Source organism: Dama dama, chromosome 20 (genome assembly GCF_033118175.1).
Source record: "Dama dama isolate Ldn47 chromosome 20, ASM3311817v1, whole genome shotgun sequence".
NCBI lineage: Eukaryota > Metazoa > Chordata > Mammalia > Artiodactyla > Cervidae > Dama > Dama dama.
This window is the reverse complement of record NC_083700.1, coordinates 51,063,927-51,089,988: the sequence shown is the minus strand read 5'-3', so window position 1 is coordinate 51,089,988 and position 26,062 is coordinate 51,063,927. Positions and strand designations below refer to the sequence as shown.

General features: G+C 34.5%; 1 protein-coding gene across 1 annotated transcript in view; it reads left to right on the top strand.

Annotated features, from left to right (window-relative positions):
• Positions 1–242: 242 nt before the first annotated feature.
• The window catches only part of BRDT (bromodomain testis associated), a 40,925-nt gene continuing 15,105 nt past the window's right edge, over positions 243–26,062 (top strand). Inside the window, exons 1-13 of the mRNA XM_061168447.1 lie at positions 243–437; positions 1,441–1,578; positions 2,991–3,105; positions 6,816–6,985; positions 7,812–8,165; positions 10,330–10,458; positions 11,271–11,459; positions 12,060–12,232; positions 12,309–12,598; positions 12,686–12,799; positions 13,233–13,376; positions 20,555–20,613; positions 23,851–24,022. Of these exons, the coding sequence (XP_061024430.1) occupies positions 249–437; positions 1,441–1,578; positions 2,991–3,105; positions 6,816–6,985; positions 7,812–8,165; positions 10,330–10,458; positions 11,271–11,459; positions 12,060–12,232; positions 12,309–12,598; positions 12,686–12,799; positions 13,233–13,376; positions 20,555–20,613; positions 23,851–24,022 (2,236 nt within the window). The 5' untranslated portion in view covers positions 243–248. The remainder of the gene's footprint in view (positions 438–1,440; positions 1,579–2,990; positions 3,106–6,815; positions 6,986–7,811; positions 8,166–10,329; positions 10,459–11,270; positions 11,460–12,059; positions 12,233–12,308; positions 12,599–12,685; positions 12,800–13,232; positions 13,377–20,554; positions 20,614–23,850; positions 24,023–26,062) is intronic.

Here is a 26,062-nt window from a genome sequence, read left to right as displayed (position 1 = left end):
GTTCGTGTTTGTTTTTCAAATTGACTAATTTGTTTTTTTTTTTTTCTTTTTTCTTTTTCTGTCCTAAACATGATATGCTTTAAAATATGAAATCTACTTTTGAAGGAAACTTTTCTGTTCCTATAGAAACCATTTTAAAGGTGCTTTGAAAATAACTCCATTTTTTTGTTGTTGTTTTGGTTTCTTTTCTTTTTTTTAATAGGTACCTGTAGACAACACTAGAATATAAGGATTTGAAGCAGTTGAGAATGTCTCTGCCAAGTCGACAAGCAGCTCTTGTTAACCCTGCACCACCAGAGTACATAAATACTAAGAAAAATGGGCGATGGACAAATCAGCTGCAGTATCTACAGAAAGTTGTCCTGAAGGCTTTGTGGAAGCATAGTTTCTCCTGGCCTTTTCAGCAGCCTGTGGATGCTGTCAAACTAAAGTTGCCTGTGAGTATGTCTTATAATTATGTTTGTTTAAAACAAATAAAGCCCTGTAAATGTCCACTGACAGAATAATATTATGAAATATATTTAATAAATTATTCAGCACCACTAAAGAATATCCCAATGAATATTTTTTCCTTAGCCAAAAAACTCATTTTTCTGAGGATTGAAATTCTCATTTTAGCAATTTCTGGTAAATTATAAGTATATGCTTTCTTGTTTATAGCATATGTTCTTGATTTTTTTATGTAAGGTTGTCTTACATAAAGAGGACAAGTTAATTTGTATGAATTTTAGAAGTTCCTTCTAAATTTGTATGAATTTTAGAAGCTCCTTCGCCAAGAAGTCACTCTCAACAATTCCTGGCAGACGCAGGTGCTTCATGCACAGAATTCAACTTTAGGTCTTAGGTTAGAAATTTTTGTGCATACTAAGTCGCTTTAGTTGTGTACAACTCTTTGGAACTCGATGGACCGTAGCCTGCCAGGTTCCTCTGTCTATGGGATTTTCCGAGCAAGAATACTAAAGTGAGTTACCATGCCCTCCTCCAGGGGATCTTTCCATTCCAGGATTCAAACCCACCTCTCCTGCATTGGCAGGCAGATTCTTTACCACTGGCACCACCGTTTAGCCATCTGATAGTAGAATGCTTAAGAATTTGTAATGTAACTAGTAAACTGTGGAGCTGAGATTGTACTCATAAATCCTAGTTTCTTTTTCTTCATGCCCTTTACTTGTTATTTTCCAGGATGGTTCTACTCTTTTATTGTTTTGTTATGCTTTCTATTTTGTTATTGGCTTTTGTTTTTCTTCTCTCTGAAGAAAAATGTCATGGTAATCAACTTTGTTTCTTATCACAAAAGGTTTTATTTCCATATTATGGCTTTTAAAGGTAATCAATTTCTGTCTCTAGTTACAGATGTTTAGTTTCTTAAAATTCTTTATGTACCAATTGTTGTGAATTCATTTTTACAACTAACGTTTTGAATTTCTTCTTACACCACAGGATTATTATACCATTATAAAAAACCCAATGGATTTAAATACAATCAAGAAGCGTTTGGAACATAAATATTATGTGAAAGCTTCAGAATGCATAGAAGATTTCAATACAATGTTCTCAAATTGTTATTTATACAACAAGGTCTGTAAGCCTTATGCCATACATGCTAATTCTTTGCTCTTACATAGAGGAGATGTATATAAATGAACAAGTATGTGGATTTCAAATTTCAAGTCTTGATTTGGGGTACATTACATATTTGTAAAAATACTGTTTCTTACTTTATTTCCTAATTTTCACATAGCAGTATTTGTTCATTTTGTTGTGTGAATAGCTATAATGGCTTATTACATTTAAAAAAAATAAAATACCAGTGATCCTGGTTTCTGTGAGTAAAGTGTTATTTCAAAATGTTCTCATTTACGCTTCTGCTACTTTAGTTATAAATGAATGATAAATCTTATTATACGCTAAACTTAGTTAAATTTTTATGGTATGGATTGCTAGCTATAACCTAAGAAGCCAAATGAATGATATACTTCTAAAATTCATACAAATTAACTTAAACTTCAGACATGTTCTGTTTTATCCCAGCGGTAGTATTTGCATTTGTTAATGTATTAGCCTGTATGATAATATATGTGTACATTGTGAGCTTAATCTTCACTTTTATTTTCATCCATAAGATTGGATTTGTGTACTCAGTCTTCCTCCATATGGGATTCCCATTTCCCTAAGTACAGCATCTTTTTCAAGTGGTCCTATCACATCTAGAAATTTTTTAAATTTATATCTCATTTATTCAGGTACTGAAATGTAATAGAAATGTTGGTTTGGCTTCCAAGGTAATCATCAGTGCCACCTTATGTGTAATAGATTTAAGACTATAGTCAATATGAATTTTTAAAAAAATCATAACTAATGGTGTTCTGACAATACCATTGGTAAATTCATTTTAATTTAACAATTCTAAAGAGTCCACTTACATTTAATTTTTTAAAAGTTCAGTAATTTTCCTAAACTATTAATAGCTAACTTAGAACTGTGTCTCCACTTTAGGCTTTTGCTTTGTAATTTACTTTTTTCTCAGTAGTCAAGTAAAGCAAGTTGAAGACTTCTAAGCAGATAGTTAAGATTTAAAAACTTAGCTCTACAGTGTCACTTTATTGCTTAGTTAATTGAAAATTGAATCACATCAAGTCAAACCATGAGGTACTTTCCACAGCCATGAATATGTTTTGTTTGTAGCCTGTTTGTAAGGTGGAAATTCTGATTTCTAATACTTTCGTGTATAAGTAGATTGGTTGGATTATAACCCTCTAGTGCTCAGAAAGGCATCCCCAGTCCTTTTTAGAAGTTAAAGGGGTAGGATGTTAGAATTTTAAGTGTGAGCTGCTATACTGTTTTCTCAACTTAATTTAGAAGCAATAAATACTGTTTAGTAAATACTAAGAGTACTATGGCACTACCTTCACTAAGGTAGCCTGAATTATAGAAATTTGATACAGTGGCCATACTGTGTAAACTTACGTTGCATTCTGTGTATTTTCTAGCCTGGAGATGACATTGTTCTTATGGCTCAAGCTCTAGAAAAGCTGTTCAGGCAGAAATTATCTCAGATGCCACAAGAAGAACAAGTTGTGGGTGGTAAGGAAAGAATAAAGAAAGGTAAGCAAGAAAAAGTTTATGTTCTCTTTCTTTGTCATATCTATTTGAATGCTTGTGTATGTATGTATAAGTTTGATGACTGGAACTAAATAATAAATCCCTGGGAGTTCCCTGGTGGTCCAGTGGTTAGGATTTGGTGCTCTCACTGCCAGAGGAATGAGTTTGATCCGTGGTCGGGGAACTAAGATCTTGCAAGCCATGCAGTGCTGCCAAAAGTAAATAAATCCCTGAAAGGAGACAGACATCTAGAGGTCCTTCTGCATCCTATTATATTGGTATAAAATGTCCCTTTAAACAATCTGAACCTTGAGCACAAAGATGGCTGTCGTAATGACTGTCATACGGGATTAGGATTACATAGATTATGGCCTTGCAGCCAGGTTTCCTGTAGAATAGGGCCATTCTCATTGTTATTGTTGTTGTCTAGTTGCTAGGCTTCTTTGTCCATGGGATTTCCCAGGCAAGAATAGTAGAGTGGGTTGCCTTTCCCTTCTCCAGGGAATCTTCCTGACCCAAAGATTGAACCCACATCTGCTGCATTGGCAGGTGGAGTCTTTACTGCTGAGCCACCTGGGAAGCCCTATGCCATTCCCATCATAGTGGGCACCAAAGAAATCATAGTTGCAATTGCTATTTTAGTGGATCATGTATCTGTGTTGTATTAATTAAGAGGGCCAAAATTGCCAATAATTTCTGTACCAAAAGATCCCCTAGCTAAGAATGAAAAGTTGCTCTTGGGTTTGAAGATTCTCTTTTTCTAATTCTTAACTCAAAACTCTAGGAGGGAGGGGAATTTCCCTGGTGGTTCAGTGGTTAAGACTTTGCTTTCCAGTGAAGCGGGTGCAGGTCTGATCCCTAATTGGGGAGCTAGGATCCCACATGTCTTGTGGCCAAAATAACATAAAACAGAAGCAGTATTGTAACAAATTCAATAAAGATTTAAAAGTGGTTCATATAAAAAAATTTTTTTAACTTTAATGGGAAATGTTTTACAGCTAATATCATAATATTTAAATAAGAAATTATAAAATTAATCTGAGGTGTTCAGAAGGGTTATTGAAGAGGTAAACCAAGACTGTCACAGTTCAAATGTTGGTTTATCTTTGGGTCACTGAAGCTATAAACCTTGGTTAAGTTCTGTAATCATTCCATGTTTCTTCATCTATGATACCTGGAAATTATTTAGCTTTCATTTTTATAAATATTTGTAAGGTATATGTTAAGTGCCTGGGACATAGGAAACTTGTTCCACTTCAGGGGATGGTTGAGGTTGTTTTATTGATAGTATGATATACTTTTTTCCTAGTTGTTAATAGATCTTTCGGGTGGATCATGACTTATAGCTTACTTTCATCCATCCTGTGAGATAGATACTTACTGGTTAATAACTTTTTATTTTATTCTTATTTTTGAAAAAGATTGATCTTAAGTCTTACAGAATAAGCCTAAGCATTATAAAACTTCTTAAAATAATAAGGCAGTGCATTAGAATAACTGTCAGGTGAAATTACACATAGCGTGTGCTGTGGTTTGAGTGAGAAAGTGACTTGCACTGGAAAAGCTGAAGAAGGCTTTAGAGGTGATAGAACTCAAGTTTGGGAAGGTGTAGATTTCCAAGTGACTTTTAGTAGAAGCTTTCTATTGCTTAAGTCATGTTATTTTTATGCACGTTGGTAGGTAAACTGCCATACAATGGTAGCTAGTCTAAATAATGTGAGTACATGTTGATACTTTATGGCAAAGAAAAAACTTTGCCATAATTGAATTGATGTTGATTTATTGATTGAACAGATATTTAGGTACTTCTTATGTACCAAAACACTATTCTGAATTAGAGTTTACATTTTGGTAGTCAAAGAGATACATACATGATAGGTTCAAAGAACATTCCAGACAGAGGGGTCGGCAAACGCCTATAACAGGATCCTTTTCTCTTTTGTTACTTTGGGCCATTGCCTTCATTTATGATCTGAATCTTGCTTCCCTCCTTACCTTCTTAAGGATTTTATTGCTTTGGGTTATCCCGTTTCATGTATCATTAATCTTTCATTCTCTATCAGGTTAATTTTATTATGCTATAAATATGCTCTAGTATTTCATCTTTAAAACTCACCTTTTCCCTGTATCCTTCCTGCTTTTTTGCTTGCTTCTTACATACTCATGAACTCACTTCAGTATAGGCTCTAGCCATACTATATCACTAAAAAGGTTCTTATCATTTCAATTCTTATCAATTCTTTATGTTGCTAAATTTAAGTAATATTTTTCTATTCTCATTTGTCAGTATTTGCTTTAGAAGGCTACTGTCTCTTGAAATGCCTTTGTTTCTTGGTACACATTAGTTCTGTGGGTTTACTTTCTATTCTGTAGTCCTCTTGGCCTTATCAGTCTCTAAATATTGAGGTATTTTTCAGGGCTTGGTATTAGGTATACTTTTCCTAAATTCCATCTGTGTTCTATTAACTCCTAGATTTATAGGATTTGGGGAGTTAGGGATTCTTATATGTTGTATGTCAAATATGATAACAGCATAGAAAAAAGTGAACTAGCGACTGGTGGAATAGAGAAAGGGGGTTGTTTTATATAGGTTGGCAGGAGAAGGGAAGGTGATATTTGAGAATTTGAGTAAAGTCTGAAGGGAATGTTGAAGTGAACCATAAGGCTGTCTCCTGACAGGTGGAACAAATAGTCTGCCTATGCTTATCAGACTTGAGGACAGCAGGCCAGTAGTCTGGAGTGAAATAAGTGAACGGGGTAGGATGATAGGAAAAAGAGGTTGGAAGGACAGTAGACGTATGGGGAAAAGGGTAGAGAGGTCTTATGGGGTCCTGAGCAGCCACTGTGAGGACTTTAGCTTTTACTTGGAGGAAAAGTTAGAAACCACTGGACATTGAGCAGAAGTGTCTCAATCTTATTTGAATTTGATTGTTATTTTTGAGAATAGGATACAGGATGTAAAAAGCAGAAGGAAAGAAGGCCTCTTAGGATGCTAGTGCAGTAATGCAGGTTATTACCACCTGTAATAGTTGAATTCTGGATAAGAAGATAGAGCAAAGTAGTTTGCTGATGGATTGGAAATGGGGTTTGAGAGAGAGAGTGGAGTCACAGATGACTCCAGCGTTTCTGACCTGAGCAATTAGAATAGAATTACCCTGATGGAAGGATGGGCATTTGAAATATAATCATGCCTCAAAATCATGAGGGACAGGTTCCAGGACCCCTCCATGGATACCAAAATCTTTGGATGCTTGAGTTCTTTATATAAAATGGCATAGTATAGTGGTCCATCATATCCATGGGTTGCATCTGAGCATTGTATCCAAGGAGGGTTGAATCTGCATGTGCCCAACCTATGGATCCTGGGTGCTGATTGTAATAGATTTCAGGGTGGTGTGATCCAAATGTCTCCAGTCTTAGCACTCTCTGGGAACATACAGGACAAAAAAAACATGTACAGATATTCCTTTGATGAGAGAATCTTGTTCACATCTGTTCTGTGTCGGCCAGTGATGGACTAATATGCAGAGCATTCTGAAGACCTCACACAGTACCATATAGTTGTCTCCAATGTGTCTGAAATTTTTGCTGAGGTTTACAGCTATGTGAAGCTAAAATCACAAAAGTTGAACTAAATGTATTAAAGTAGGATGCTAAGAGAAAAATTGCTTTATGTCTTACTCAGATACTGACTCTTGTTTACATTTTACTAGGTACTCAACAGAATATGACAGTTTCTGTTAAAGGAAAACAGTCCCCCAAAGCACTGGGAAAACTGCTTACACAGCAAGTAATTCCTTCTGTATTTCCTGAAACATCTGTTTCTCCTTCAAACCTGGCACAAGGTGCTCCACTCAACACTGTCTCACAAACAGTCACCCAGGTAAGTTTACTTTCACTTTAAAATGTTTCAATGTAAGTTTTTTTTGTGATATCTATACCTTTTCTTGAAGTTTATAGAAAAATTGGTCTTAAGCATACAGCAGTCGGACTTCCCTCATAGCTCATTTGGTAAAGAATCTGCCTGCAGTGCAGGGAGACCTGGGTTCAATCCCTAGGCTGGGAAGATCCCCTGGAGGAGGAAATGGCAACATAGTATTCTTGCCTGGAGAATCCCAGGGACAGAGGAGCTTGGCAGGCTATAATCCATGGGGTCGCAAGAGTCAGATACGACTTAGAGACTAAAGAGAGAGAGAGATACAGCAGTCAAAAGTCTTTTTGTCTGTACATATTTTGTGAACAGAGACCTGGGGTGCAAAACAAATTTTAGAAATTTCTTAGGTAGAATCTGAACCGATTTATTATCTCTATAGTATTAGTATCAGTTGTCTAGCTACTTTTTGTGTGGGGGGGGTGATATAACTTTTATTGGTTCACAACTTGGTGGGTTAACAATTTTCTTTTTAAAATTGTGTACTGATTTCAGGTATTCAGAAACTTTTTTTCTTTTTTTAATATAACCATGACTTTTCCCCACCTTTGGTTGGTCTCAAAGTTGACCAGACAATTCTTCGGGATGTGGGAAGGAAATATTTGAACTATTTATTTTACCTATGAAAGAAAAATTAACTTTTCCTAAAAACATGGATGACCTGGTGCTAAATATCATTTCCTTTTTTTAACTGATAAGGGTAATGATCAAAGTTTGAAAACTGTTGCTCTGGATGTCACCTTAAATATAATCTTGTTTTCAAATTGTTTCACTTTAGGTTACAAAGGGTGTGAAGAGGAAAGCAGATACAACAACTCCTACAACTTCAGTAGTTAAAGCAAGTGGTGAATCTTCCCCAACACTTACAGAAAAAAAATCAGGGAAAATGCCACCTATAAAAGAAAATATGCTAAAGAATGTTTTGCCGGATTCTCAGCAACAATATAAAGTTGTAAAGAATGCTAAAGTAACCGAACAATTAAGGCACTGTAGTGAAATTCTTAAAGAAATGCTTGGAAAGAAACATTTGTCATATGCGTGGCCCTTTTATAATCCTGTTGATGTTAATGCTTTGGGACTCCATAACTACTATGATATTGTGAAAACCCCAATGGATCTTGGAACCATCAAGGTAAATGTTGTCCTAATAAGAGGAACTTCTTTTCTTGACTATAACAGTAATCTTGTCATCATAAAGAAATTTAAAATTCAAAAAAAGATTAAAAAAAAGCACCAGTCATACCACCTGAAGTAAATGATGGGAACATTTTTAAATAATGGGAATATTTTAAAGTGTATCTTCTTATTTTCTTCAGTTCAAGCACATTCTTGGTTATTTTACCACAGTGTTTGAGTTATAGAATGTAATATAACTCTGTACCCTAAACTTTCACTTTGTAGATATTGTTATATATTTAAAATATTTTTAATTTGCATGATTATATTACAAAAAAATTTTTGGCAAGGCATTTATGTGGTTTCCAATCCTCTGCCAGATTGGTAAGTTTTCTTTATTGCTGATTTGGAAACTTTAAATTACTGGAAAATTTTCGTTATGTATATTTTTTATAGGGAAACTACTAAAAGAATAGAACTATACCATTTTCAAAACGATGCATTATCTCAGTGTTCTTCCTAAATAACTACTCATTGTACTCCCTGTTCTTTATTATCTGGAAGTTTGGTTCTTCTTTTATTAAATAAACACAGTTTTGTTTTATTTCATCAACATTTTTAGTGAACGTGTTACTAATTTTTGTGCTCACCCTTATTTCTTATTTCTTGCTTCTTACTCTTTCCTGTCTTGGTTTTTCTTTTTGCCAAAGTGCAAGCTTTAGTGGTTCATCCATGAGCATTTATAGGTAGTAAACTCTTAATAGTTTTATCTCTGAAAGTATCTGTGCTTTGTCTATTCTTGAATGGTTCCTTAACTAACTGTGGCATTGTAGAACTAGTTGTTTTCCCTCAGCACTAGGACAGTATCTCTTGGCATGTATTGTTGCTGCTAGGAAGTCTGCTGTCAGTCTGCTTGTCATCCCTTTGTAGATAATCTCTTTCCTCTCTCCAACTGTGTGTTTTATTTTATTCTTCTTGATTGGAAATTAGCACTTTCAAGATGAGGCTCATGTTTTAAGTTCTGAAAAAACATCTAACCGTTATGAGTTCAAAATATGCTCTTCTACTTTCCCCTGATACTTATATTAGTACAGACTGAAAGGTCATGAAACACTACCTGAAATAGGTAAACCTGGGCTGAGTCTTAAAGGGTAAATAGGACTTAATAAGTTACAGGACATTTCGGGCAGGGGAAGCAACTTGGAACACCCTGAGGTGATAAAAAAAATCCAGAATACAATATTTAAGCCAACATGAAATGTAATATGAAGCAGTGATTAGGAGAAAATGAGACTGGAAGGAAACTGGGACTTGAACATGAAAAACCCTCATCGTAGAGGCCTAGAGCTGGCATTAAACATGAGGATTATGTCGTCATATTTGTTTCCTATAATGACTTCTCTAGTAGCAATGTGAGGACTGGGCGATGAGGCTATTAAAGAATTCCAGGGATAAGAAGATAGTGACTTTATTTAATTTAGTTCTTTGAAATCATTCCAAATTGCCAGTGATCTGAGTGGTAGAAAATTATGCTTCTTGTTTTAGTTTTGTGTTTCTTTAATTACAAATAAAGTCTGGCATGCTATATTTGTTTATTGGCTTTTTGTATTTGTTAATAGATTTTATGTTAATATACACTTGTTTTTCCCAGCAGTTTATAGGATTTTTTTGTCTGATCATTTTTCATTGAACTGGCTACTCTACATCCTCACTCTTCTATCCACTTTATATGCAGCTACCTGAAAATGTAACCCATCCTGATATATCTCTTCTGTTCAGTTTTTAATGTCTTTCCATTCCCAGGAGAATTTTAATATTATAAACCCTTCATTTAGATGTTCAAGGCTGATTTAAGGAGTTTATTTACTCATTGTTTTGCTACAATCAAACTAGTCTATCCTAGGTTATCTGGAAACACTCCCTTTTCCCCTTGCTTTTGTGATTTTTGTTTCTGTTCTTTTCTTTACTTGGAATGTCCTCCTTCATCTCTACTTGTCAAAATTCATTGGGTCTTTTTCAAAGTCTAAAAATATAAAACAAATGTAGCAGAGTTTTAATTTTGTCAAATCTGGATGGATATCTGGTTTTGGTATTACCTGTTATTCTATTGTATGTTGGAATTATTTTATAATTTAAACACTTAATATAGGTGCTCAAAATTCTGTAATTTCTTAATTTAGGCAAAAATGGATAACCAGGAATATAAAGATGCATATGAATTTGCTGCAGATGTTAGATTAATGTTCATGAATTGCTATAAGTACAACCCTCCAGACCATGAAGTGGTTACAATGGCAAGAATGCTTCAGGTAAGTTTTTACTTGTGCTGTGAAAGTAAATTTCCTCTGAACATAGCTTAAAAAGTTTCATAACTCAAGAGATAAAAAATAACACCCCCTACCCCCACTAAGTAAAGCATAATTTGTACTTTTAAAATTGTGGGGTTGGGTTGTTTGCTTTATGAGGTATAGAATACATTAGTAGTAAATGTTTTAATGAAGCTGTCCTACATATAGAAGACATTGGGGAAATATTAGTGAAGAAAGGACAATAGATACCTGAGACAGAGTTGCCTGGAGTCAGTGTCCCATTCAATGAGCCTGAACGGAAGGCTCAAGGACTTTTGAGGCTGAGTCATTGGGAATTAGTAGAATGATGCAGTCACAGGGCAGAAGATCTGAAAAGAAGTCCCCCAGTTAATCTGAAAGATCTATCTTACCTGGAAAAACACAAAAGTTGCTAAGGTTGGTAGTCAGGGAAGCATGAGGTCTTAACTATATTTCTGGTAAATCTTTTTTTTTCCTCCAGTTTTATAGGTATATAATTGACATTGATTAGTTTAAGGTATATAAGATTATGATTCAATATATGCATATACTGTGAAATGGTTACCACAAAGAGAGTTCTCATCAACATATGACACTGAGGGAATTCCCTGGCAGTTCAGCGCTTAGGTCTCCACCACGCTTTCACTGCCAGGGGCTAGAGTTCAGTCTTGATTGGGGAACTGGGATACAGCAAGTTGCACGGTGCAGCCAAAAAAAATGACACTGAAATGTGTGTTACTGCTGCATTAAATCAGAAATGCAGAGGCCCTTAACAGTGTGATTTTCCATTATAGGATGTTTTCGAAATGCATTTTGCAAAGATCCCAGATGAACCTGTTGAGAGTATGCCTGTATGTTACATCAAAACAGATACCACAAAAACCTTTGGTAGAGAAAGCAGTAGTGAAGCTTCTTCTGAAGATAACTCTTCTGGTGATTCTGAAGATGAACGAGTTCAGCGTCTTGCAAAGCTTCAGGAGCAGGTAGTTCATTTTACTGATAGAAGTTTTTATATTCTTTCTATGAGCTGCTGCTGCTTGCTGATGATCTATTATAAAATCCTATTTGCAGATTAAAAGTAGATTAAAAGCTGTTATATCTAGATCACTTAGCAACTGTGACTTTACTTATTGGTACATATTTAATGTTTAATAGTTTTTTCTACTCAAAAATCTATACATCTTAAAATTCTGTTATTTATATTATAACTACAATGAGTTGATGCTTACTGAAAAATTTACATAACATAACCTGGATAGTTTATGGGTAGGATCTTTATTTAACATTTGTTACCTTTTATGATAAAATGTTAACCTGCTATGAGTTCAATCTTGAAAAATCAATGATTTAAGACTACCTGGAAAAATAATGATTCTTGGTCTGTTTTTAGATGAATATTTAAGTTTATGGGTTAAATACATAATATTCTTTGAAACACACCCTTCAAAGTGATGAATTTATGAAATGAAATATCAGTCTGAAGTAAATGAATTTCATAAAGGATACTGTTGACTTTTGAGTGCCTTCATTTTTTTCTACTTTATTTAGAATCATTAATGTTTAAAGCATTTTTCCTTTATCAGCTTAAAGCTGTTCATCAACAGCTACAGGTTCTGTCCCAAGTACCTTTTCGTAAGCTAAAGAGAAAGAATGAGAAGTCTAAAAGGGAAAAGAAAAAAGAAAAGATTGATAACAGAGATGAAAATCCAAGGAAAAAGTCTAAGCAAATGAAACTAAAGGAAAAATCCAAGTGCAAGTAAGTATCTTTAATGATGCCTCATTAAGATAACATTATCTGAAATACATTTGATTAAATTTAACTTTTGTTACAGTCTGCCAAAGAAGAGGAAACAACAGGTCTTCACTATGAAATCTGAAGATGAAGATAATGCAAAACCTATGAACTACGATGAGAAAAGACAGTTGAGTTTGGATATAAACAAACTCCCTGGAGATAAACTTGGGCGAGTTGTTCATATAATACAATCCAGAGAGCCTTCATTGAGAAATTCCAACCCTGATGAGATAGAGATAGACTTTGAGACACTGAAATCGTCAACATTGAGAGAACTGGAAAAATATGTTGCTGGATGTCTAAGAAAAAGGCCACTAAAACCTCATGGTATGTATTAGAAAGCAGTCTAGTATTTGTGTTGTACTCACTCTTTTGGTTGTACTCACTTTTTTTTTTCCTTTCTAAATCACATAGGTAAGAGAATAATGAAGTCAAGAGAAGAACTTAATTCAGAGAAAAAACTAGAGTTGGAAAAACGGTTACTGGATGTCAATAATCAGTTAAATTCTAGAAAACGTCAAACAAAACGTAGGTATCTGTTTTTTTTGTTGTTTTTTTTTAATTTATTTACTTACTTGTTTTTGGCTTTGCTGGGTCTTAGTTGCTGTGCATGGGCTTTCTCTAGTTGCAACGAGCTGGAGCTACTCTTCTAGTTGCGGTGCATGGGGTTCTCATTGCGGTGGCTTCTACTGTTGTGGAGCACAGGATCTAGGCATACAGGCTTCAGTAGTTGCAGCTCATTGGCTCTAGAACTCAGGCTCAGTACACAGTTGTGGTACACAGACTTAGTCGCCCCGCAGTGTGTGGAATTTTCTGGAACCAGGGATCAAACCTGTGTCTCCTGCATTGGAAGGTGAATTCTTAACCTTTGGACCACCAGGAAAGTCCCAGTAGCAGTTTTTAAAATGTTCCTGTGACAGTTTAATATCTGCCATTTTTAATGTCTTGTCTTATTTTGTAGCTGAGAAAACTCAGCCATCCAAGGCTATTGGAAGTGGTTCCCGACTGAGTGAAAGCAGCAGCAGTAGCAGCAGCAGCAGTTCATCAGAGTCTGAAAGCAGCAGCAGCGATTCCAGCTCTTCCGACAGCAGTGATTCCGAATCAGGTTAGCTTACTTCTGCTTGTGGGGAAATATTTCTCTTGTGATACTGAGACTTAATGTTTGTTACTTATCCAGAATCTATGGTGGGATGCCACACTTATTTAATTGCATGTTGACAGTCTTACAGCTTTTTTTTGAAAGAGATACTGTGTAAAGTGAAACTTCTTATTATACATATGTGACTTACAGGCTTGTAATATTGAAAATAAGCTTGTACTGTTGAAAATAATTTACTAACGGTGGGATAATATCAATATATAATTCAGATCTTAATACCAAAAATATCAAAGAATAAAATGCTGATCTTCTTTTAATAAAATATTATTTGAGGACATCTTTTACTTTGACATATCAAATCACTCTAATGTTGCAAAGTGTGCAGTGTTGTGACAAAATATTCTGAATTGGATAATCATTTTGAATTAAGAAACCAGTCATCCTAGAAATGGTGTAAAGCAGATTTTTTTTCACTTCAGTGTTTTCTTCACTGTAGGTTATCTTCCATTTGTAGAAAAATATACTTTAAATTCAGAGTCTCAGTTATGCTAAAGTATGATATTACCTCATAGAGTTTATCATCAACTATATCAAGTTTAACTCATTCATTCATGTTTTGTTTGTACTCTTTCATTGACACTTACATAATTGACAGGTATGGCTGCCCTCAGGATATGGTCTTGGTAGAGGCATTCCATCATTGTTCACCAAAAGGCACATTCAAATATAGGGCACTTTTAGGCATCAAATTTTGCTTTATTTTAAATAAGATATTTCTTATTTGTCATGAGATTCAGTTCTTTTTAAAACAGCCCACACAAAATGTTGTCACATCAGGAATTCTTACCATTTGTAAGAATATCCATCTTATTTCGGTCTGGTATTAAGAGTCTGCTGCCTTGCAGTATATTGTTTCACTTCTGGTTCTTTTTAGTTTGTGGTGCTGATGGCCTCATGTTGTTTTAGATTTATAAAGTATATAGTGGTAAACATTTTTGTTAGAATCAACAGAATTTTTACTTTTATTGAAATTTGTCATCCTAGAAAATTTTTTAATTAATTTAGGACTCCGTATACATTATTTCCTTGTAGTTGACTTTTAAGCAAAACATGCTGGAAAACTCTTTAAGTTGCATTTAGTATTTTAAATTGTGACTAGCATTTGTAATGTCATCTAATAAAGCATTTGTTGCCTAAGAAGTTAGACCACTTTGTCTTTTATTTATAGGATAAAACTCTTATTAAGTTATCTAATTTTATATTGACTACTGATTAAGACCTTGAGTATTAGCAGAAAAATACTTCAGAGTGCTTCAGTGAAGTACTTTAATTTGAATTATCAGTTTCCAATAGAATCTTACAATATGTTGCTTGAGGGAAAGATTGTCATCTACTGTGTTCTTAAAATAGTGGTAGTATGTGTTTTCCTAACTTTCAAACAGAATAACTCAGCCTCAGAACTCTAATTTTAAAGCACTATTGAATTTTTATTTTATGACTGACATTCTTGTTTGATGTCATCTTTTTCAAATAATGAAGTGTTTTTAAAAACACCTGTTAAAATCAATGAAGCAAATTTTTACATTTCAGTCTACTGTATGGAGAGTGTATAGATAGATTTATGACACTAAGGTCAGTTTGTCTTCTAAAATGATAGGATAATAAGAGTTTTTGTTTATGTTTAAAATTTTCATTGTTTTATAAACCAACTATGTACTTCATTGAAAAAACACTGAATATATATATAAGTTGCAAATGCAATGCTTAACTTAATGCAGTAATTAACTTTGCTTAATAAACTAGTAAATGAAGCAATAGGACCTTTTCTCCTATTAACTTCAGTTGTACCCTTTATAATACTGTAAGGCTCTTTATTTCTGGTGTATAAGTTAACAACATTTTCTTTAACTTTCCTGAGAACAACAAAAACTAAAAGTAAAAGGACTGCAAATTGTGAAAAATAATTAATTCAGACTATCATTAGCTATACCTATTGTAAAAATAAGCAAAGCATCTATCATTCTTAAATTATGCACATGATGTTATCAAGAAATGGACAAATCCCAAGTCTTAAGTTTCAGGGTGAGGGGAAATGGAGATCTGGAGAAAATAATAATTTGTAAAAATTAGGTATATTAGTAAAAGTTAACTGAAAATATAAGTAAGACTTTGTAACTTTAAAATTTATTATGATTTGTCAAGAGCTGAGACTTTAACAAGGAATATCTCAATTATCAGAACTCGGGTTAAATAAGAGTTTGGATTATTCAAAATAGGACATATGCATATAATTTCATTTTTCAAAATTTTAGTAGTGGCATCTTTTCTGAAAGTTTGTGTGAGAAATTCTTCTCTGGTCTACAGTCATACCACCCTGAATGCGCCTGATCTCATCTGATCTCAGAAGCTAACCAGGGTCAGGCCTGGTTAGTACTTGGATGGGAGAAATTCTTCTCTGATAGAAGAATATTGATCTCAAGTAATTTTTCTTAATATATTTTTTAATACTTGTCTTCCTGGATTTTTATAGCAACTTGAGACCATATGCAGTTTTCTTAACCAAGTCACAATCTTTTATAATTTCTGTTATCAAGGACACATTTCTAAATTAATAGATCTCTAAATTAGATCTCTAATTTCTAAATTCCTTGACAGTATTGACTTAAAGTTCTCCTTATAGCTTTCTTGTATTATGAGTTGCTTTCTTTACTGCAGTATTATTCTGTTCCAGGTATATTAAAATATTTTAAGGGCGACATCTGAAAAATATTTATATGTTATAGAGAGTGGTAGAGCTGTTTATTCCACATTAAATTGTTATGTTCTATGTAATCTTAAATCTTACTTTATGCATGTTTGAAAAAATGGACTAATTCTGCTTGGGCTAATTAAATTGGATTAATTAAATGGAAGAGAGGAGTAAGTTACAAGGAAAGATTTAATAATTCTTTAATTATAATTTCAAACAAGATATTAAATCAGTTCCAAGATAGAACTGTCATGAAATTCCATATCTTTGAAAAATACAAGCAAGAAATCTATTGGCTGGAAGCAGTACTTAATTGCAAATTTCAGTGTGACTTGATATTGTCATTTAAAGTATCTTCTTGAGTTACATTGGCATATGCAAATTATCATGTGCTGATAAGTCAAGAAGGATGATGGGGAATTCCCTGGCAGTTCAGTGGTTAGGCCTCTGCACTTTCACTGCCAAGGACCTGGGTTCTATCCCTGATCAGGAAACAAGATCCCACAAGCCATGAGGCATGACCAAAAAAAAAAATAATAAAATCCTATCCTATTTATATTTATGCCAGTGATTAAACATTGGCATAAATATAAAACCTTTCTATTTTTCATAACCCAAAATATCATTAGATGCCAGATCAAAAGATACAAATAGCCTTGACAATATAAATGAATTTCAGATGCATATATCCTGTGTTAACTAGGCTGTACTAGAATGTACACACAAGCAACTGAGATTTTTTTAATATTCAACAAAGATTGGCTATCTTGAGTGATATAATGAGGAGGAGTATTAACAGATTTAATAATACTGAGAAACCATCAAATGGAACAGCTCATAGATAATACTGCTTTTTTGATTCTAACTTTGTAGGAAATAGCTTCAGGAACTATCCAGATGTTAGCTCAAATACCTAACTAGTGTGGAATATAATATTTTTCAGGAATGATTATCGTTTCAATTCTTAAAACAGTTATATACAAAGAAATTGAATGGTTATGGCAACAGTTCTTTACCTGATTAAGACAAAATGAATTTGTCACTTCATATTTTGGATTTTTTGCTTTTATTGGCTTCAGTGTAATGTTCTGAAAGTGAAATTTATGAAATTCTTTAAGTAACAATTGTTTCTTTTTTTTTTAACTTTCTTAGTTACATTGACTTAAAAGTAGGAATAAAAGAATCATTTCGCATTTTAGCTATATCCAGGTCTTCTGTAGAAGTGACAATGATGCAGTTTTTGTTGTTTTTTTTTTCAAGGAAGAAAGGAAAAACTTGGTTAAAGTTTAGATTTTAGTTTACCTTTTAAGGGGGAGGGTGGTTTAGTAAATATAGGAAGTATGAAATGATGGATTCTTTACCAGCTGAGCCACAAGGAAATACTGAAGTAGGTAGCCTATTCCTTCTCCAGTGGATCTTCCTGACCCAGGAATCGTACCAGGGTTACCTGCATTGCAGACAGATTACCAACTGAGCTATCAGGGAAGCCATGAAAAGACAGTTTGGAGTAATTTTTCACCATTCAAGCTAGAAAGTTTAAGAGAAATGATTAGTATTCATCATTTAAGTATTTTAAACTTTCATTAGTTTCTTATCAATTAAGGTGTTTTTAAACCCCCAGAAGGATAAATTCAGGGACCCAGGCTTGCTTAAAAACTTGCACATATTGAGGTCTGTACTTGAGCCAGGAGTCTTAGAAATAGGATAAATTGTGTCATGTGCATTTTAAAACTGCGTCTTACTGAATAAACAGGCTGTCTAGAATAATGTTTTTCAACCTTGGCAGCAGTACATTAGAAATCACCTGTAAAACTTTAAAAATAGTATCCAGATAGCATTGGAGAGTGGGACCAGATAAATATAGTGTCAAAGTAAGTATCCATGTGACTAATGTGCTGCCATGTTTGAGAACCATCAATCTAGATGTTTTTGTTTGTTTCCACTTTCTAACTCTAGTTAAAATGACTTTGGTAAAAGGAAGAGACAGCTTCAGTTTGTTCTATATTAAAATAAGTACCACACACATAGATGAAAATGCTCAAAACATTCTTTAAAAGGGGCAAATTTTTTTCGGTTCAAAGTGGTTGATTTTTATTCGTAGAACTAGATGATAAACTTGGGCAGATTCTTTAACATCTCTGGATATGCTTTCTTTCCAATAAAATAAGGTAATGACCTCTAATCACTTTTCTGTACCCAGTCTTTTATAATAGAAGTGTGATTTGTTTTTCTAATTTAAAAATCTTCAGTAATTTTTTTCTGCTATAATGGCATTACATTCTGGTTTTACATTATGTATGGTATTATATTCATATTCAGTTTATCAAGTTTTTAAGTCAGTATTGGCTTGATGATAATATTTGGTATCACTGGAGCATTGATCTCAGTGCTTTGATAGATGATGGGTATTATTATCAAATCCTTCAATCAAATAGTTAACTCCAGATCTCTCTTTTTTGATTCTGTGATGAAAATTTGTTGGGTTGGAAGTAAAAACTTTCAATCAGAGTTTTATATTGAAGTTTTGGGGGAAATATGAAAATAGCACACATTATATACTGTGCAAAATATTCATTTGTTCAGTAGTTAACATATTTTATCCAATTGGATCCTCATAAGGTAGGTATGCATGTTATCACAGTTCCCTGGAGAAGTTAGTTGATAAGCGTATATGTTGTCACTGTAGTACTCAGTTTTATTAAGACCTGGCAGGGCTTCTTCATTTATTGAAATGTGGTCTTAAGCTTGATAGTGAAAATATATATATTTGCCTTTTAATTCCAAAGGCCAGGAACTTATAAACAAACAGAAATATGCACTTTTATTTTGTTTCTGGAACATCAACTATGTAAGAATAGGAGAAGCAAAATACTGAGTTTTAGGCTACCATTATTCATATATCTATAGTCTGTAAGACTTGTTTGAGGCATCCTATACTTGGTGTTGGTTTTTTTTTTTTAATTAAAATTCTTTGATGCCTTTTGCTCATGTTTTTAGATTTTGAGGATAGTTTTTGTAATAGTTGTGAGCTTTAGTTTTGTATCAGAAAACTAAGATAATGCCCTTAAATTTTTCATCACAACACTAATGTGATATGTTGTATTTTTATTATAGTTAAGAGTTTATATCATTGAGTAATTTGTTTAGGTGCATATTTGGATAATTAAGATAGATATATGGATGTATGTATATGATCATATTAATGAAGTCTGTTTTTCGTTTTTGTTTTTTTGTTCAAAGCTGAAATCATAATTTTTCTCCTAAATGTGAAAGCTACCTGGATCTATACCCTCAGTCTTTGCAGTCTCTTCTTGCCTTCCCTTGCCCCTAACACTTAAAATAATATTTAGTGGAGTGACATTAAGATGGTTCATGTCATTTTAAATACTTAAATTTTTAAAATTAAAGCATGTCCTTGAGTGGCATTTAGCAATTTTAACAATGTCCAGCATCAAACATTTTAGGAAAGAACAGTAACACATCCAGTGGAAACTGATGGCATTTCAGAAAACAGAAGGTAACTATTAAAATTAGAATGTTAAGTTTGAATAAGATTTGGTGTTGACCAGCCTTGGTGCCCTGAAGCCTGAAGCAAATGATGCTCAGGTGGCTCATGAAAGCTGGCTTGGAGAGATGGATCAAGGCATTCACTACCAGTTTGGTGCTTTACCACACCGACTCAGGCTTGTGACTGGGGAGGATAGCACCAGAATGAATTGTAGGATCAAGAAAGTGGAACCTGTGAACACCATGTCAGAGAGGTCTCTTTTAATATCCACTCTACTGCCAGTGTCAGCTGTAAAGGCATTTCTATAGATGAAGGAGGTGCTGTGAAACCCACCTGTTGCTCTGTAGCGGAGCCTATCCGATAGCTCAGAAGTAAACAGGATTAATTAGATGGGATCTTTACTATAATGCTTAGGAGCAGAGCAGACTTTATCATGCTTAATCAAATAGCTTCACTTTTAATAAGATTGTATCCTCTCAGATACATTCCTTTCTCTTATAGTAAACTTGTAATTATTTTAATTAAGCCTCTTAATGGCTATTTGGTAAAAGATGGTTTTAGTATAAATGGTACTGCTTGTTTAAACTCTTATCTCTGCTGTAACTTGTTTCTTTTTAAACTATCACTTATTCAAGTGGTTTACTCTGAAGTAACACATAATTCTTTTTGCCTAAAAATCCAAGTTGAAATTTGTAAGGAGAGATTTATTCCATTAGGTAGAAAAGAAAATATCCCTTTTCAAAGCAAGTATCTCTTTAGAAATTTTGACTGATTCCAAGAGGGCAGAAACCTGGTAAGTGTAAGAATTTCTTGATTTCAGAAGTTGACCGTTTTCTTAAAATCACTTTATTTCTAATATGCAAGACCTACAATTTAGATGATTTTTAAGTTGGCAAATACTAAAATATTTTTTATATACATTTGCAGAAATGTTTCCTAAATTTACTGGAGTAAAACAGAATGATTCTCCTAAAGAGAGATTACAGGTAAGTTAATTCTTCATTTTACCTCAGAATTTTAAGACTATATGGGTTATAACTACATGGTTATAATTGTTTGATTTTATTTAAATGAAGAGTTATCACTCATTTTTTAAAAAGATTTTTTTCTTATTTTTTTGTGTTGTCACTCATTTTTTCACGTAGATGTTCATAGATTTCTTCATAAAAAAGATTGAATAGTGAAATGATTTGGCTGCATTTTTCTAATGTATTTTTTTTAATATTAAGTCAAACTGTAAGTAGAACAAATTATAGAAGTTTTGGCTAAGTCTTAAGGCTCTAAATACAGAAGGAGAGTCTTGGTATCCCCATGTGCATGCAGTAAGATGTGCACAGTAAGGTGGAATTTCTCCCCAAAAAGTAGTAGGGGGGTGGTAGTAGAGTTTCTAAAGCTTATAATTACCATTTATTGATTTTAGCACATTTATGTTTGATTAGTAGTTGACATGCTTTGAAAAGGGTAAATAATTTTATCTTTTACTACTAATTCAAGTTGTCATCCTCATAAAACTTTTAATCCTTTGTACCCATTTCAAATACAGAATTATAGATATATACCTTTTATTATTCCCCTGGAGAAGAGAATGGCAATCCACTCCAGTATTCTTGCCTCGAGAATCCCATGGACAGAAGCACACGGCAGGCTACAGTCCATGGGGGTCTCAGAATTCGGATACAACTGAGCCACTAACATACGACTTTTATTAAGGGCTCCTGATAACTCAGACAGTAAAGAATCCACCTGCAATGCAGGAGACTGGGGTTCAATCCCTGGGTTAGAAAGATCCTCTGGAGAGGGGAATGGCTACCCACTCCAGTATTATTGCCTGGAGCATTCCATAGAAAGAGAAGCCTAGTAGGCTACTGTCCATGGGGTTGCAAAGAGTCGGACCCAACTGAGCGACTGGCACAAACACCCCTTTTATTAGATCATAAGCTTATGTAACAACATCTAACTCCAAGGGGAACACAATATAAATAATACTATCTTGAAGGAGCTCTTAGTTGTAAGAAGAGAGATAATCACACAGTTAAAGAGATGGTATGGCTAGTGCTGTAATCATCTATAATCATCTATATTGAGAAAATGAAGGAGGAATATATATATATATATATATATATATACACACACACACATATACTACATGAAGGAGGAAATGCTTAAAATGGGTTTTAAATTACAGAGAAAGGGAAGAAATGGTTAGTATATTGACATGCTGATTAGGGACTTTTTTAAACAGAGTAGCATGAAGCGAGTCAAAAAGCATAGGGAGGTGTGTTTGGGAAAATATGGTAGCAGATGGTGTTTGTATGGGATTAGTTGTCTTTGGAGATGTAATGGGGGGGCTTTGTACACCTAGATAAAATGTTAATATTTAATTTGCTAGATAAGGTAAGCATTAACTCTCAAAGGTTTTTGAGTGGGAAAAAGATCCAGGTGATCTGTCTTGCCATAGGTATTAGTCGAAACAGAAATTTATGTCAAGTTATAAACAAACTTTGGAATAATTCTCAATATATAGAATTCTATCTTTATGATCTGTTTGTGACCAAATTTTTCTCAGTGTCACTCACTGAAGAATTTAATGCTCATTCAAGACATAAAAACAAAGTATATTTATAGAATAATGAATAAATGTACATACTTATGTGTTTCAGAAAGTAATGTTTTGCTGATTTAAATCTCAGCATTTGACTTTAAAACTTTGGGCTTGGGTCTCTATTATTGTTGAGATAAACATTCCTATGGCCTTAATTTTATTCAAGCTAGCATAAGTATTCATACACTTGCTTATGCCTTATCAACTGATGATAATCCTAACCCCTTTATTCAGTGGAGAGGGAAGATTGTCTCATTTGTCTCTGTACTGTCTATAGTTTAGCAGATAAGGTACCTGGGCTTGGGCACTGTAACTTATCTTGCCACTGAATAAATGTGAGAATTTAAGTTACATCTAAGTCCTGTTGTAAACTGTGAAAATGAAAGTCACTCACCCAGTCATGTCTGACTCTTTGTGACCCCATGGACTGTAGCCCACTAGGCTCTTCTGTCCATGGAATTCTCCAGGCAAGAATACTGGAGTGGGTAGCCCTTCCCTTTTCCAGGAGATCTTCCCAACCCAGGAATCAAACTCAGATCTCCTGCATTGCAGGCAGACGCTTTACCATCTGAGCCACCAGGCAAGCCCACTGTGAACTATAAATGGGGATAATAACTATACCAAACTCATAGGATTATTGGAGAAGGAAATGGCAACCCATTCCATTTTTCTTGCCTGGAGAATCCTGTGGACAGAGGAGCCAGGTGGGCTACAGTCCATAGGGTTGCAAAGAGTTGGACACAACTGAGCAACTAACAGGATTATGGGCTTTCCTGGTAGCTCAGCTAGTAAAGAATCTGCCTGCAATGCAGGAGACCCTGGTTTCACTTTCACTTTCTTTCTTTTCATAGGATTATTGTGAGAAATTAACTATATAAAAGGCTCACCCAAGTATTAAATAAATATTTATTATAATACAGCTTTTCTTAATAAGTGGTTAGTGAAGTGAAAGTCGCTCAGTCATGTGCAACTCTTTGCAACTATATAGTCCATGGAATTCTCCAGGCCAGAATACTGGAGTGGTAGCCTTTCCCTTCTCCAGGGGATTTTCCCAACCCAGGGATTGAACCCAGGTCTCCCGCATTGCAGGCAGATTCTTTACCAGCTGAGCCACAAGGGAAGTCCAATAAGTAGTTAACAGAATACTCAATCAGAATTTGTTGATAATCTGTGGGTCAACCGCCATGTGATTTTTTTTTTTAAATAAACACACCCTCCATTTATAGCTCTAATTCACTAAGGAAAAGGAGGTAAAAAAAGTGGATTAGTCTCTAGATTTGGTATAAAAGCTCAGTTTTTATTTTCAGTAAGTCACAGGAAAACATTTGAAAATAGCACTGTTTAATAACATATGAGTTAAGTCTGTGTATGCTAGTAACTTAAGACCATAGTCTTTGATGCCTGACTCTACTTACAAGCTATATAATGACCAAGTTGTTTAATCTTTCTAAACCTTTTCTCATTTGTAAGATCGTGATAATTATACCTTATAAATTTATGTGACTTTAATAACATATTCAAAGACAGTGTTAAGTTATATTCTATTCTCTTGTATTTTTATTTTGTTATACTTCTTCTGTGGTTAAAGCTCTGAAAGATTTGTTTAACTCTGTCTTAACAGGTAAAATCTTCTGTGCAAGATACAACCTCTGGAGTAACTAGCCCGGTTCATCAGACTGCATGTTCAAATGGAACACCACCAAACCACCACCAATTAGTATTTAATCATCAAGAACCAGAACATTCACAGAGTGTGGAAAACATTTCACCTTTACAAATTCTGCCTCTTTTAGGTAAGAAATTAATGAGTAAATAGCTGTGATTGAATAGTTGACTTCTAAATGAAAATGCCAAGGTCATCTTAAATGTTATGTATCTGAAATACTGAAAATCATAACTAGTAAATTCCAGGGTAGAGATAATCCCTGAAACATATTCCTTTATACCCAAATGTATTCATTACATTTGAATGAAAGAAAATTATATGTACAGTTCACACACAACTTACTTTCATATAGATTATATACACTGGCATATGGGCCATACATAAAAACCTGTCACTGCTGTAGTTCATGGGCTTCCCTGGTGGCTCAGAGGTTAAAGTGTCTGCCTCCAATGCAGGAACCCAGGAATGATCCCTGGGTCGGGAAGATCCCCTGGAGAAGGAAATGGCAACCCACTCCAGTATTCTTGCCTGGAGAATCCCATGGACGGAGGAGCCTGGTAGGCTACAGTCCATGGGGTCGCAAAGAGTCGGACATAGCAAGCTCTGAGCAGACTTGTGAAATGTTGCTCTAATTTCCATGATGTCTTTGTGGGTTGGAGAGGTAGATTAGAATGGGGAAAAGATTGTTAGAGACTCTAGAGGTAGAGAAATAGTTATAAACATTAAAAACTGTTCACAGTTAAGGAAACTTGAGCTAGAAATACTAGTGGTAGTTCCCATTTAGTAGTAGTTCCCACTACTAATTCCCATTTAGTAATAGTAGTAGTGGGTAGTTCCCAGTAGCCTACGATAGTTCCCATTTACCAAAAACATCTTCCAAAACTGGAAATTTTTATATTGTTAGATTCATTTGACTTTATAAATGTCTCATCTATTAGTCTTGTCAGAAGTGAATTATCACCTTTCTCATCATGGTTCTCCTGGGGATGTGTGACACAGGGAGATGCTTCTCTGACGGGGTGAGCCCACCTAATGGGGTGCCTAAACCTTGAGACAACACAAATGTATTCAGGCCTAGACTAGGAGCAGATGTGAACATACCATATCCAGGTCTTCTGTCTAGACTGCTCCATGGTTTCCATTTGACCTTCCAAGGGCAGAAGTTTCTCCAAAGCAGAAGAAATTTCTAAGATGTTTTACTGAAGCACAGATTAGGAAGAACATGATGATCCTCCTTTGTTGCTTCCAGTAAAAGCTCCCTACTGTTCTGTGTTAGAATATTCCATTTTGTATTTAACTTGAGTTATAGCTCTTGACTGGAGGAGTGGAGATAAGGGGGAAAAATATCAGAGGCAACACTGGGGGGTATCCCAGGAAGAAGAATAAATAAAAGATCCAAAATATGAAATGTTTATATCCATTCTTTTTGAAAAAATATTTTTAAGGTCTTTAGGAGAGTAACTGAAGATGTAGTTGTTTTTAAGTCATAAATTACCTTAAATACCATTGCTACATTTGGATCTTTTATTTTGCACCCAACGAGCAGGTTCAAACAAGAGCATGACAAAATCAAATTTTACATTAGGAAGAGATTGCTGCTTGCTATATAGGGGATGAACTAAGATGAAGATGCTCTGATATAGTTGGGACCAAGTAAAGAAGCTGAGTGCTGTAGTCTAGGAAAGAAACTATGATGACCAAAAACTAAGGCAGTAAGTACAAAAAGGATGTGGATAAATTAGATATTTCTGTGGCAGAATTACTAAGCTTTATTAGAATCAGTACCTTACCAGAGTATTATCCAATAGCTGGCTTGAAAATAAAAGGGATTTTTCATTTTGGACATGTTTATGTGCTAAGTTGCCTTAGTCATGTCTGACTCTTTGTGACCCTATAGGCTGTAGCCCACCTGGCTCCTCTGTCCATGGGATTCTCCAGGCAGGAATACTGGAGTGGGTTGCCGTGTCCTCAACACTCCAGGGGATCTTCCCCACCCAGGGATCGAACCCACTTCTTTTTAAGTCTCTTGTATTGGCAGGCAAGTTCTTTAACACTAGCACCACCACATTTAAGATATTGCAGAATATCTAATTGGAAATATATAACTAGAAATAGGTTTCTGGAACTAACAGGGTATAACAGGAACTATATTTAGGAATATATAGAA